The sequence below is a fragment of the Grammomys surdaster genome, unplaced genomic scaffold (genome assembly GCF_004785775.1).
Source record: "Grammomys surdaster isolate TR1022 unplaced genomic scaffold, NIH_TR_1.0 242, whole genome shotgun sequence".
NCBI lineage: Eukaryota > Metazoa > Chordata > Mammalia > Rodentia > Muridae > Grammomys > Grammomys surdaster.
Window position 1 is genome coordinate 10077339 of NW_021604687.1, and position 15000 is coordinate 10092338.

Below are 15000 nucleotides of genomic sequence, written 5' to 3' on the forward strand. Positions count from 1 at the left end.
GTGTGTGTGTGTGTGGGTGTGGTATGTGTGGTGTGCGTATGTGTGTGGTGTGTGTTTGTGATGTTTGTATGTGTGTGGTGTGTACCTGATCAGCTCTGTTAGAGTGTGCCACGAAGGCTGTGGTTAGAGCCAATCAGCTCCCTGTAAATGAGGAGTGATGTGCTTTGGGCCAGGATATGAAGATGGTAGGGATGGTCCTCACTCATCTGCCAACTCCTCAAAGCTTGTAGGGCATCTCCACATTAAGGAGTAAGGATGAATTTGAGTCCAGGAGCTTGCCATCATTTGAAGGTGGGCGTGTGATAGTTATCTGTAGTTTTGTGGGTTTCCACCATAACAGGACAGATATCAGAACTGTAAGACAACATCCCTTGTAAAAAGCAATTTCCATGGGCCGTTGACATACTGGCTATGCTCCTGGACCCATAGAGTACTTGTATTCTTCCTCCTCCTCAGCAGCCATGAAGACAAAGAACAGAGGGTTCAGGACCAGCAGTTCTCAAGCAGGACAGGAGCACATCACTGGGTAGAGTGTGAAAGTCACTGCGTGGTCCTTGAGAGAAACTGGCGTGCTCTGAGACCTCAGGAGCTTGTAAGCACAGAGCCAGTCCACAGGGCCATCTGTATCTGGGCTCCATCTAGGTTTGTGTGCTGAGGTGAGCCCAACCCAGCTTCTTCCTTCCACATGGGAATCAGGCTTGGTAATATCCCAGACACCAGTGGTCATACTGTGCCTGCTCTGGTTCAAATTGCCTTAGAGGCAGCAGTTGCTACGTGGATAGCTTCACAGGTCTTGTTACAGCAGCCAGTTCACTATTCTGGGGTACTGGCTGCCAGCCACTACTTCTTAGTATATTGTGAGGACAGCAGGCTGGAAAGAGTGCTTGGACAAGTACATGCCATATAGGGAGTGCCTAGTGAGGATGCCCGAGGAGAGAAATGACCTAATGTCTGCTGATTTCCCACCTTCATTTCTGACTTGAGTTTGTGGGACCCTGTGGTCTGTGTCCCCATGCTGAGCCATGGGCAGAGAAATTCCTAGTGGGGATTTTCAGGAAAGCCCTCAGAACTGGGTGGCACTCTGAGAATGAAGGTGGCAACCATGAGAGGGTTTGCTTGGCTGCCATAAGCCACCAAGAAGTACTGGCCTTGCGCTTTGAGTCCTGAGCTCCTTGTTTGCTAGTTAGTTACCTGTCATGAGAACAAAGACAAGGTTCTGGAAGGTTTGTTGGGCACAGTGTCAGCTTTCTGCTAGTCTTTTTCCTATTCTAAGAGCTTAGTTCTTTCTAAAATTGCATTTATTTGTGAGTGAGTGAGTGTATGTGTGTGTGTGTGGGGGGGTATGTGTACCTGATCAGCTCTGTTAGAGTGTGCCACGAAGGCCGTGGTTAGAGCATCCATGTGCGTGTGCACACAGATGCAGGTGAGAGGACAACTTGAGAATTGCTTCTCTCCCGTGAGGGTCCTGGGGATCAAGTTCAGGTTACCAGGCTTACCTTATCTGCAAAGCATCTTTTCTCTCTGAGCCATCTTGCCATTCCCTAGTCCCGAGATAACAAAAAGCCAGCCCACTTACTGTGTGTTTAGTTGTTTAACTCTTGAACAGGCCAGCACAGAACTCTTTGAAGGTGCTCTGAAGTCGGACACTATTTCCAGGCTGGGGGATGTAGAGAGTGCAAGGGCAGAGAGCCTGCAGCGAGAAGCATGCTATCCTTGTGGTGACCTGCCATAGATGTCCCTGTAACACTCCTCCACCAAGGGCGGAGGCCTGTCAAGGTCACTTAGAACATTTGCTTATTGCCATTGGGGGTTGTTTGTACTTCGTGGGGTGCATCCAGGTGGAGCCTGTGGATCCAGCAGGACTTCTGGGAAGGGTGCTTCTGAAGCAGAATGTGGGCGCACCCTGTCTCTCCCACTGTGGCTGGCTGTATGGGAACTTGGTTCTGAATAGACCTGAGGAAATCCGTTTTGGCACTGAGGTAAGTGAGAAGACAAGCAAGAGGCTGCTGTCTGGAGGTTCAGCACGGTCCCCAAAACAAAGGTTTGGCAGCAGTTGTATGTGGTGTCACGCATGAAAGAAAAATATGGTTTCCTTCACAAGGAAACATGCTCACTCCTACGTTTCTCCTCTCCTTTACTGTGATGAAATATGGGGGTTATATAGCCTCAGATTATGTAGTCCCAGGTTGACTATAGCTATTTTTTTTTTCTCTCTTTTTGAGACAGGGTTTTTCTGTGCAGCAAGCCTTGGCTGTCCTGTCCTGGATTTGTACACTAGGGTGGCCTTTAACTCATAGAGATCCACCTGCCTCTGCCTCCCGAGTGTTGGGAATAAAGGCAGGTGCTATCACGTCTGTTTTATGATAAGCTTTTGGTATGTAGTCCAGGGTGGCCTCCAGTGCACTTGTCAGTGTTGAGATTACAGCATGAATGACCATGCCTGGAGGAATTTACAGGCAGTGTTCTCTGTTCAGCAGAGGGTAGTCTGGCTTGGAGTCTGTCTGGTCTTTCTTCCTGTGCTCAGTCTCTCCATGGTGTTGGAGTAGCTGGCCAGCTGTGGGACATGCCAGTTATAGTTGACAGTAGGTATCAGGTGAGCACCCACATTCTCTTCCCACGTGCCATCATTTGTATCACTCAGATTCTGAACCCTGTCACCACGTGTCTCCCATTACCACCTGAGTTGTCAGGAAGTGTGCTCTGTTTGCCGACCAGCAGAGATTGGCTGTTTGTTTCAGAAACCCCCATGGGGTGGCACTACCCCTGTTCCTACCCGAACTGTGCCTTTCCTCAGTGTTCTTTAATACAGTGCTTCAGCCTGGTGCCTGAACGTGGGGTGCATGGTAGTTTCCTTTCCATGGCCCCCCAGATCTCAGGTTATGTTCTCATTCAGACACATTTGCTGAACCTGCAAAGCTTGCCCATGCCATGTTTTGTCCCCTGCCCAGTGATGAAAGCGTGTGGCTCATCAGGGTCTCCAGGTCTGGCAGAGAGAGCATAGAGGACGGGTGAGAACAGTGGGGTGGAAACAGTGGCGCCTCTGTACAGGCTGCAGCTGCTGGCTTACCTTTGTGCATGGTTGGTTAAATGGTTGCATCTCAGTATGTAAGTGTAAGGAGTGTGTAAGGCCTCTGATTCACTGAATCCCCGTAAATAGCCAGGTACCTTGGTGAAATTTGCAAGCTCAGTGCTCTGGACTTGTGACTGGTGACCCAGTAGCCCCAGGTGTGATGCATAATCCCATTTCCTTCCTTCCTTCCTTCCTTCCTTCCTTCCTTCCTTCCTTCCTTCCTTCCTTCCTTCCTTCTCTTTCTGTCTTTTGTTGTTTTGTTTTTGTTTATTAATTTGTTTTGTTTTGAGACAGGATTTCACTGTGTAGCCCTTGCTGTCCTGGAGCTCTGTAGACCAAGTTGGCCTGCCTCTGCCTCTTGAGACAGAGACTGAGACTAAAGGCAACTGCCACCATCTTCCAGCTGCGTTACCCTGTTAAGATTCTGGCAGGTTCTATTGTTACCTACCAGGCATCTCCACAGGTCTGGCTCCTGCAGAACCTGGGTCCATGGGAGATGTCCGATGAGGGCTGATTTAAAATACTTACCACATTGCCCTGAGCAGGTGCCACCCAGGGATGAAAGGGGAACCTGTATGTGGAGCGGCTGTCCCTTTCTTTACTACCAAAGAAAGGTGGCTCTTGCATGACTGTAGCTGAGTTGACACACAGGCTGCAATGGGTGGTTGCAAGGTTTATCCTCCTGGTGAACTGAGTGTCTAGAATGGAGAGTCACTGCCCCCAGTTTCATGCCTGGTATAAATGATAACAGCACTGTCATGCAGTTAACCCTTTAACTGTTACTTTCTTGTTTTATTTTCAGTATCCATCTAGTGTGTAAAACCTTGTTTCTGTTTTGCCAAAGATAACAGCCTTCTGAATGATGGTGGGGCAGAGTGTTGGGGGTGCGATAAGCTACGTGTCTGGGAAATTTCTGTGAGAGTGCCTGGGCTCTACCCTGTAGGGATGGTGGGCAGAGGCTTCCTTAGCCACTTTATGCTTGTACAGAGGTGACCTTGGTTGTTGGCCTATGAACACGCTTGGCTCTTTGCAGGGCTGAATTGTTGGCAAGAACCATGTTAAGTGGTATCGGCCAGGCCTAGGCCTTGATTATTCCGCTGAGAATCTGGATGATGATGATACAGCAGAGAGAGAGAGAGAGAGAGAGAGAGAGAGAGAGAGAGAGAGAGAGACAGGGAACGGGAACTGAAATTGTTTGTTTTCTTTCCCACAGTGGGAAGAGAATGAATCTTCATGCCCAGTAGTTCAGTGGAGGGAATAGTTTCTTCTTTTATAAACATAGGGTGGCTCTAGAGATGGAGCCATCTTTTGGGAAAGAAGGCGTATGAAGCCTTTTGCTCCCAAGGGAGGGCTGAGGCTCACAGCTCTCCCTGGTGTGCTGTGCTTTCAGGTGTGCCCGACGAGAACGCCCTTGCAGAAGAATGCCGGCGGAGAGGCCAACAAGCACCAGCTCTGGCCCCTGGCCCGGCCCCAGCACCAGTCCGGGTCCCCTCCCAGGCCCGACCCCCGGCCCCAGCTCCAGCCCAGACTCCGGCCCCTTCTGTCAGCACCCGCCCACAGAAGCCACCCAGGCCTGCCCCAACGGCCAAACTTGTGTCTAAAAGCAACTGGGAAGATGAAGAGCAGGACAGGCAGCGGGTTTCTGGCAACTTGGATGCCCCTATGACCTCAGCAGGTGTGCAGAAGGGAGCTGGTGTGGCGCACCCCCAAAGTGTTTTCCCCTCAGATCCAGACCAGCAAGCACAGAAGTCAGGCCTATGTTGCTGCATTCTGACCTGAGCAGGCATGGGGAGCTGGGAGTAGGTGCCAGGCCTGCCGAAAAGGGACAGAGAGGATACCTGTGTCCAGCTCACCTTCCACAGCTGCTCTATGTACGGCCTAGCTGCGTGGCTCAAAGCCAACCCCATGATTAAAACAGGGGTCCCAGTATTCTGATGTGTATGGAGTATATTGTCTGGGTTAGGCTGACTGCTAGGGAATTGCTAGGTACTGTTTCTTTCTGGTTTATAACTTGATCCTGGAGCTTGGGATCTATCACTTAACCTGACTTGCCCCAAGATCACTTGCACACTTATTAACTTCACTCTCCAGACAGAAAGCCCTAGCCATGTTCCCAGTAGAGTTATCTCAGATGAGGACGGTGAAGGTAGAGGCCTGGCTCCTCCCTCTATGCTCACGATGGGATTGTCCCCCATCCGGCCCTACCCTCAGCCAGTAGCTTATACATCTACAGGAGTATTGTATTCCTCACGGAACATTATGGGTGGTCAGCGAGTGCGCATAGAGCTTCCCAGTCAGGCCCTAACCCTGCATCAGTGTAGTTTTATTGCCCAGAAGTGAGACAAGTTTGTGCCTCTGGCTATACAAAACTCCAGGCCAAACTACAGAGATGTGGCTTGGTGGTCTACGTCACATTGTGTTGCAAAGTGTGCCCCAAGCAGGAAACAGAGGGCAAAAGCCTATTCCTTTGCTTTTCAGAAGTTTGTATTAGAGGCAAGCCCTCAAGCCCCTCTGGTTCTCCTCAGAGGAGACCAAAACAGGCATCCTGTAGGGTTCTACAAGCAGAAACAAACAGTCTTTGTGACATTACTAGAGTTGTGGGTAGCCAGCATAGTTGCTGTGGAGAGATGCCAGCACTGCTGAGTGGCAGATGCTTGCCTGACTGACTGCATTGGGGAGCTCCTTGTGCTTCAGTGGCTGTGGACACCTCCCATGAGCATTGTCCCAGTGCTGAGTCCAAGAGGACCAGACAGGGCGTTAAGAGAAACAGAACAGAGCAGCCTTGTAGATTTTGGCAACTTCCCCCAACTCTTGTTATGTTGTAAAGGTGCTGGAGCCTGGCCTATGAGGTGCCATGCCACTAATCGTCTGGTTTCTAGAAGATGTATTGGGGCAGGCCTGACTGCAGAGCTTGTTTCATAGGCGCATAGGACTTCCACAGTAGGATCTCGACAGGAAGTGTGACTGCAGCCATTCCGTGGCCACACCTCTCAAGCCAAAGGTGACCAGGAGACAGAATTTAGTAGTCAGAACAGCAAAGTGCTTTCACTTTGTTCTGTCAGTGCAGATTCAGGGTCGCTCTGTGCGTGCATGCGTGCGTGTGTGTGTGTGTGTGTGTGTGTGTGTGTGTGTGTGTACTGGTGACCTTGTGGATCCCGGTAGAAATCTTGCATGAGAGACTGGAAAAGCTGTGAGTGAGGTGGTTTCCCAGTGTCCTGAGTCAAAAGCACTGCCAGTGTGGCTCTGGGTGTAGCTGGCACTTCCTCTACTTTGTTTTGAGTTACGGAGCCATGCTTTTCTATAGAAAAAAAAATTGTAACCCTTCACTTACCTTCTCTCTCAGAGATGATGACCCGTTTTGAAGTGGGGTTCTCTAAACTGCCACCTGAGCTACACAAGGGTTTGGCTTACTAAGTGAAAATAGAGGCCCATTGGGAGGGGAATTAGAAACAGCTACCGCACAAAAGTGGTTTCTGGTTTCCACAACAAAACCGTGACCTAGGCAGCATAGCTTGCTCTGTACTGCCAGCTACTGTCCTCCCCTGGCTAACACAGAAGGCTTTGCAAAGTCTGGCCCTCTGCTGTTGGGATCAGGGGGACCAAGTCCAGACCTTAAAATTCTGAGAGCCACTGTTGAAAAACTTAAGATGTCCTGGGCCAGGCTTTCTTCACTTCATCCAGTGCAGCCTTCAGGGGCTTTGCTGTTAGGTTTTGGTTGGATTTACAAGTCGACCAAGTTTTCCTAAAAATTCACACAAGGAGAAATTTGGTGCAAGCCATCCCAGTTGCAGCTCCCAATGGCTGTCAGCTGTGGAGCTGCTGGGTACAGCCTACGTACAGCCTGGCTGGTTGGCATCAGCAAGTGGAGTTTCCTAGATGAAAAAAAATTCTCACTGAGGTATCTTCCTAGAAAAGGATTTACTGTGCAATTTAAGCCACCCGAGGTTGTTAGGAGTTTCGTGAATTGGACTGTGATCAGCCAGAATAGCCACGGTCCAAACTGTGCTGGTGATGAGGCGAGAACAGAATGCAGTTTGATTTGCTGTGTGTGTGTGTGTGTGTGTGTGTGTGTGTGTGTGTGTGTGTGCTCGTGCTCATGCTCGCGCCCATGCTGTGGACTGCCCACATGCTTGGTAAGCTCTGTACTGCTGAGCCATGGATTCAGGATATGTAGGCTCTCCCCTGTACCCCCAACCCGTTTCCTTTTTTTGCAGGCTATTCTGTGGCCTTGAAAGTTTGTTCTGCAGAGGACAAGCTGCATTTTGGAAAAGAGATTAGTGGCATTTTGCATTTGTTTGTGGGTTCCACACACAACATGGTCATTAAGAAGAAATTATTCAACATGAGAAGAGTCATGAATGAAAGGATAAACAGTCCCTTCTTCTTGCTGCTCAGCTTGGCCCTGCCTCGTAGCTGTGGGGTGTGGTTGTCCTCACAGAGCATGGCTTGCAGTTCTCGGCTAGAGCCTGCATCTAACCCTGCTGCTGCTGCCCTGCCTGCCTTGCCCCCACACCCACAACTACTTCATGTGTTGAGGTTTGGGGATCTCACCATGGGAATTTTGGTGTATCTGTGGGCGTGCTATAGAAGTTGGGGTTCTGGGATCTCTTTTGTGACTCTTGTTCAACACCAAGCCCACATCCCACCTACTTCATGCGGCTAGGGTATGAGCTCCCGCAGGCCAGAGGGCAACACCCTTCATTTCCAGCTCACTGGTAATATCCAGAGCTGGCTTCTGTCAATCTTACCGTAGCCTTTGCTGGTAAGGTCCTGTGTCTGTTAGCTTTAATGACAGGAAAAATTAGAGAGACTTTTTTTTCAAGATTGAAAAATGGGCTGCCAGAGAGAATGGACTTCCCACTCCCGAAGGCAGCTGTGGAGGGTGTCTGGTTGACTTGGCTGTGCAGGTGACAGGGTTGTACATTGTGCGGGTAGGGCCTTGGCAGGGCCTCTGAGGAGCCTGTTCCACAGAGCTGGTTCTGTGGCTGGGCTGCTGGGTAAATGTAGGATGCTTGCTGTGGGTTGCACACTTCCCTGTGTGAAGGTGACATTCTGGGAGCAATAGGGAAAGTCTTTTAGCAAACAGTTCGTGTCTTCTTTTCGATGTGGACACCATAAATGCTGTTCTGTTGCTTTTTTTGTACATGGGGAAGTGTCTAGAGAGTGACCCACCTCATGGGGGTGCAGTCGCTGGCGTTCAGTGTTTCACAAGCCATGTTTCCTTAGGGCTCAAAGAAGGTGGCAAGAGGAAGAAGCAGAAGCAGAAAGAGGACTCGAAGAAGAAGAAGTCGACCAAAGGGAACCGCTAGGCTGGATTTGGCGGCAGCCACAGCAGCCGCTCTCGTGTGTGTGTGTGTGTGTGTGTGTGTGTGTGTGTGTGTGTGTGTGCACGGCAGCGGCGTGTGTGCCCACGGATCGGTAGGATCAGGGGTGCTGGAGATGGAGGCAACAATCCCGGGTGTCTTGTGTAAGTCTGTGACACAGCCTCAGCCGCCTTGTAACTGCTTCTCCCCAACACTAAGTCCATAGCGGTTTCCTCGAGTTGTAAGGGTCTGCCTAATTCTTTTCAGCAGCCCAAGCCCTGCTTTGAGCTCTGAGGTATTTGTAGTTGTAGGAGTCCATAGGGTCCAGTTGGGCGCTGGGTATGTGTTCGTGATAGACTGCCTCCTGTTATCGGTACAGTGCGCGGTTTTAAGTACAGCGGAACTTACATATAGAGTAAGCTGTGCCTTGAGCCATGGGTATCAGGATGCTTTTGATTCAGGGTACTCTGGCAATACATAGGCCATCAGGAGCCACTTCAGATGTAGAGTCTTTCCTTATTTATTGTTCAACTTTTAATCTTCTCCAGGTAGTCAAAAATTGACACCAAATATAGTTTAGTTTTTGGGATATCTCATCTTTTCTTCTTGGAGAAATATTTGTCCTTTTTCAGTCAAAAGGTTTTGCTTAGCAGTACCATTTCTAGTAATGATAGGTCAGTGCTACTGGCTATTTACACAAACACACAGCACACAGAGGCTCGTGCAAAATAATCAGTTCTTTAAGTTGCAAGTAATGAATGGCCCCTTCACAAGCTTTGTCCCGTCACAACCCATGCCACACTGTCACCTAACTCGCGGTTTGCATGGAGCACCAGGTAGTTCTGATGCCTTCTCACTTCTGGGAGCTGTGTTCCTTCCTTATGGCCACGAGGATCTGTTGTTTGAACTTTGTCCTCCTGGCAGTGAGTACATTATAAAAGTGTTGGTGAGCTTGAGATGGGTCCAGCAGTGTGGACAGGGAAGTCGTGTGAGTTATGGGCACTGCTGTAGCTAGGAGCTGGGACAGGGTCACCTGGGTTTTGAGGAAGTGACCACAAGTGTTTGCTGTGTTTGCTTGGTTTTGGTGGGAGGTGGTGTGGGCACTTACGGAGTGTGAATTGGTGTTGTGTGTTGTGGAAATGTGACCCTCAAGGAGGCATGTAGTGCTACTGACGTAAATAAAATGTAAACGTCACAGAGTCCAGCTCTCCTGTGGTCATTCCCTGTTTGTAAGTTGCACTGTTACCATGAAAAATAAAAGCAGGTCTTGTATTTTTTTTAATACAGTTTTATACATTTTTTTTTGTGTGTGTGTGTATGTCCAAGGGTATTCTCTGGTGTATGGGCAGAAGTTAGAGGCAGCTTGTGAGAGTTGGTCCTCTCCTGCTACTTTGTGAGTTCTGGGTGCCCGTTTTAGGTGGTCAGGCTTGGTGGCAAACAGATTGATCCACTGAGACAACTCGCCAGCCCCTACATTCTCAATTATGGAAGATAAAGTGACATTTTAGGGGAGAAAAGATGTGTTGGTGTCCCATACAAAAGTCAGTTGTCATCCAGTGAGCTTGGCTTTATAGACTAGCAACCTGATTGAGCATGCTAGGAGCTTGGAGGAGAGGTTCCTTCTCAGCCTGGCCTCATGAGTGTGACAATTCACTGCTCAAGTTTGCAGTACTGAAGAGGAAGGTGCTTGAATGCATGCGTGAGAGACCACTTCAGATGAGGCTCCTCGGCCACTCAGACCCAGTCTAGCTCTTGATGTCAGCCACACCACCTTAGGCCTGTCACAGGTGTGTAGCCAGCAGTCTAACCCTAACCCTAACCCTAACCCCGAGTCTTTGCATGTCTTTAGGTAGCCTGACTTTCTAGATGAACTTAAGTCCAAGGACAGCTCTTCCCAATGTGATAGCCGACAGGAAGGAGCCAACATCTATGTAGGGCTTGCTGTGTGTACCTAGGCAAGCGCTTAGATGAAGAGACACAGGAAAGCCAGGGCTGCTGGTCCATACGTGGGCAGGAAAGCCAGGGTTACTGGTCCATACGTGGGCTGGGGCATTACACAGTCAGTAGTTTGCAGTATGCTAGCCAGTCCAGGCTGGTTACTGCCTCCTGATATGACAGGTTTAGGTTCCTGCCAGAGGAGGATGAGTGTAGAATAGGGGTAAACTCCTGTGCGTCTCCAGTGACGAAGTGCTGGCACATACTTATCTTTGTGATCTTTCATGTATGAGATGAAAGGTGGAACTCTGGGTGTGGAAATGCCCAATGGGGCTGGGGAGAGGGGACCTGGAAGGATGAGGACCACGCCCAGGATCTGCCTGGTACTTTCGAGACACTTCCACCCTCTTTGTGAGTGAGTGTGATCATTTTGAGCACGGTGAAGACCTAAGGTCTGGCAGCATCTTAGCTGTAGGGCAGAGAGAGAAACTCCGGACGGGATGCTGCACTCTGGAAAGCTTCTCTAGTGATTACCCAGTGTCTCAGCCAAAGTGTCATTCAGTCACACTTGTAGTTCTGTGTCGTAACACATGCCTTTAATACTAGTTCTTGGGAGGCAGAGGTAGGCTGAAAATCTGAATTTCAGATCAGCTTGGTCTACATATATTTTCAGGCCAGTGAGAGCTATACAGTAAGACACACTCTGCCTGTATACTCCCCAACCCCCTAAAGAAGAAAAGTTGCAGTACATGGATTAAACAAGGTTTTACTTTGCGGCTCATTTGGGAGGAGATCTAATTTATCCCAGTGACTTCCAAATTAGTCTCAGCACCCCCTCCTCTAGGGCCTTCACTATTGTGGATCCTAGTTGGCAATCGGAACCATCTGGTACCGTCAGATCTTGGTCTGGAGCAGCTCCCACCACTGTCTCCTTTAGTCTGCCCTTAGAGATACCGCTTGAGTATTCTCATTCATCCAGAGGTGATGCTTGGTCTATAAAAAGCTGCTGGCTGACATGTCCCGGTCAAGTGACTTACCAAGTGTGGTGCCACCCTGTCTGAGAGCCATGAGCCTAAGAGTCATTCCGGGGTGGGTCACTGTAGGCTATGTCAAATATGTGGTAGGCTCTGTGCAAACAAGCTATGTGTATCCCCAGTGGTCCATGATTGGGAGTAGAGCCTGGGGCTCTGACAGCGGTCTCCCTATGCTGTCTCAGGGAGAGCCGAGGGCCTGCCGTGTACTTTATAACAGGTTGAAGCCGGTCCCTAGCCCTGCTGTTTCCCCCTGTGGTGGATGGGATCTGTGTAGGCTTGGGCTGCTGTACTGAGCGCCTGTTCACCTCATCCCATTTTCTATAAACGAAGTAAAAACCACAGAAGCTGGGTGGTAGTGGCCCATGCCTGTAATCTCAGCACAGAGTTTGAGGTCATCCTGAGTTTCAGGACAACCAAGGATGGTGAGACTCGTCCCCCAACCCCCCCCCCAAAAAAAAAAAACCTCATAAAAAACAAACAAAAAACCAAACTAAACAAAGACTGTCTGTCTGACTGTCTGTGTGTCTGCCTTTGTCTTACATTTCTTTCTCAAATAGCTTGGGCTGTGATAGATTCTCAGGGATATAGGCTACACACCTGCAAAACACAACAGCCCGCAGCCAGATAGATGACGTTGCTTAGGAGAAGTGGTTTTCCTAGAATTCGGGAAACCTAAGGCAGTCACTAAGACAGCAAAGGAGGGGGGGCCTTTATCACCTGTTTAAAAATGTTGCCACGTGCAGAGTTCCAGAACAACCAGAGCTGTCTTGTCTTCAAAAATAAATATAAAAACAAAAACCATTGTTTTTTTTTTTTTTAAATTCAGTTTTCTGAGACAAGGTTTCTCTGTGTAGCCCTGGCTGTCTTAGTACTCACTCTGTAGACCAGGCTGGCCTTCAGCTTGGAACTCTGCCTGTCTTTGCCTCCTGAGTGCTAGAATTAAAGGCACGTGCCACTGATACCCAACTAAAAAATTTTAATAAGATTTCAGTGTGGTTAAAAGCACTGGCTGTTCTTCCAGAGGACTCAGGTTCAATTCTTAGCACCTACATGGCAGCTCAAGGCAATTGTAACTCCCAATTCCAAGGGACCCAGTGCCATCTTCACTGGAACTTTGGCAGACACGCACGTAGGCCAGTCACACACATAAAATATGAATAAATAAGCTGGACACTGGTAGCATATGCCTTTAATCCCAGCATTGGGGAGGCAGAGGCTGGAGGCTCTCTTGAGTTCCAGGATGTCCAGGGCTACACAGAGAAACCCTGTAAAAGAAAAAAAGTGTGTGTGTGTGTGTGTGTGTGTGTGTGTGTATGTATGTATGTATGCATACTACGAATATATATAGTATGTAATAAGTCTTAGGTAATCTTCTAATAAAATATGCATAAAATGTGTCATTTAAAGTCTGTAGCTATTTCCAAGAATGATCTCTTTCCAGTATACGACCCACTGACATACTGATTGCCTAGTTCTCTCCCCAGCTCATTGGCACCAACCATTCACAGTCCCTTTTAACTTTTTTTTTTGAGACAAGGTCTCACTATGTACTCTTGGCTGGGCTGGAACTCACTAAGTAGATAAAGGTGCACATCATCATGCCAGACACACATTCTCTCTCTGCTCTTCCTCTCCCACTGTGTGTATGTGTGTGTGTGTGTGTGTGTGTGTGTGGGTAAAGAGAGAGGGAGAGAGAGACAGAGAGACACAGAGAATGTATGTTCTTTAGAGAGCTTGTGGCTAATTGCTTTCCACGGTTCATTAGACAGACCCTGTGAGAGAGGCTGGATGCATGGGCTGATTGCTTTCCCAGGGCCATCTGCACCACACTCTTCTTTTGAGGTCTACTTTTCTATTTGCCTTGTGTTGGGTATGTAACTTAGGACATCATGCATATATACCTCTTCCAGAGAGCTGTTTAAGCTTAAGCTTTGAGCTGAGTACCACAGACCTGAGTCCTGAAGGAAGAATGACGGCAAGAAGTGTCTTCAAGGGCCATGAAGAGTCAGCATGACCATGCCTGCATGTGGCGGTGCCAAAGACAAAAAGCTAGTGCAGAACTGGTTAAGGACCCTGTCCTGTACTGTGTCTGGTGCACGGAGTGAGAAAGATAAGCCCTCACAGGCGTAGAATAACAGCGTCTGCAGCGTAAGCTTGGAAGGAGATGGAGAAGACCATATGAGCAAGGCCCAATTTCTCTCTGTCCCGTGTGTACCGCTTCTGGAACTGGAGGACAGGCTGGATACAAGGAGAACCGATGGGGCAACCTATTTCTATGTGCATTGCTGGGACACCATATGCACACCGAACACACCATCACAGGATCCTGGCATCTCCTGGATGAGTGTGTTAAGTGGTGGACTACATGGTATCTCAGGATGCTGACTAGATGAGACTGCTGTCCTGCCGTTAGACCTTGTTTTCTCTCTATCTGGAAGTTTAGCGCTGCCCCTGCCTGTACTTCAGGCTGTGGACTTTTCTTAAAAAGCAGAGAACATATTATGTGGCCATTGAAGTGGGGTTCAGATCACAGACTTATTTCTCATGTGGAAGAGGATGAGTCCAAGTTCAGGGCCCGTTCGTCCTGTGGCCTCTCTCCTTGTTTTGTCGATAGCATCATTCTCCAATGTCCCTCTGAGTTGTCTTGACCTGTTATTTCCTGATTGTCACATCTGGGGCTAGGGCTTCAAGTAGCAGACTTTGGGGCACAGTCCAGCCCAGTACAGAGTGTAAGCCTGGGCTAGCTGCTCTTCCTGTCAGCTAACTCAGAACCATGGTCACTACAGGTTTTGCTATAGGGAGCCATATTCAGGCTTTACCTGCATCTTATAGCCTCTTTTGGTAAGGGGCTTCAGATGGTCAGCCATGCCCCTGGGCTTTGGAGCGGCCAGCTTCAGCGCTCTCCTTTTGTCAATGGGTCTTTGCTGTCCCGCAATGTATACAGACAAGCAGAATTTGGCTTTTATGACATAAAATATGGCTGTTTCTCTGATGGGATAGCCATTGCACAGTGACACAGGGTCTTGATGGTGACACGGGACAATGAATCTTGCTGTTACTGAGAAAGTGACTTTGATTTATGGAATTGGTGCTCAAGAGTGTAGGTTTGGGCAGATGGGCTAAAGTGCCACCCTGGCTTTTGGCTGGTGTGGGTCTGGCTATAGGAGGCCGGCTTGCCTTTACCACAGGATGGCCTTCACACGCAAGGCCTTTAGAATGTGGACTTGTGGTGTGGAGCTCTTTAGCTTCTGTTTACTGGGTATCAAGGCTGGGGCTTTGTAGGGAGTTTTAGGCTTCTGTCTGGTGACAGTGGAGGTAACTGTTAAAGAGAACATGTACTCCAAGCTGATAGTGAAGTCCCTGGGGTCCACAGACAGATATGGAGGTTACCCAATATATCCCTAATATATCCCAGCCCTTTACTATTTGTGTTTTTTTTTTTTTTTTTTTTTTGTGGAAGCCCATCATGCCATTCATATTGGTGTGGTATCAGGCAGCCTGGGATACAACTTAGTTAATTCTCCCAGCTCAGACAGTCTGTGTTGTTTTAAATTGGGGCTTGCCATAAAGTCTAGTCACAGCTATGTTCCGAGCACTTGCAGGTGCTCTGCTGGGGACTAGAGATCTTGGGATGACTTCCTCCCTGGAGAAGGTACTG

The 15000-nt window shown here is 48.9% G+C and overlaps 1 protein-coding gene across 1 annotated transcript in view; it reads left to right on the forward strand.

Moving 5' to 3' along the window:
• Positions 1-9655, forward strand: part of Dnajb6 (DnaJ heat shock protein family (Hsp40) member B6) — a 51444-nt gene extending 41789 nt beyond the window's left edge. The window contains exons 9-10 of the mRNA XM_028774660.1: positions 4461-4745; positions 8297-9655. Coding sequence (XP_028630493.1) covers positions 4461-4745; positions 8297-8379 — 368 coding nt within the window. The 3' untranslated portion in view covers positions 8380-9655. The remainder of the gene's footprint in view (positions 1-4460; positions 4746-8296) is intronic.
• Positions 9656-15000: the final 5345 nt, after the last annotated feature.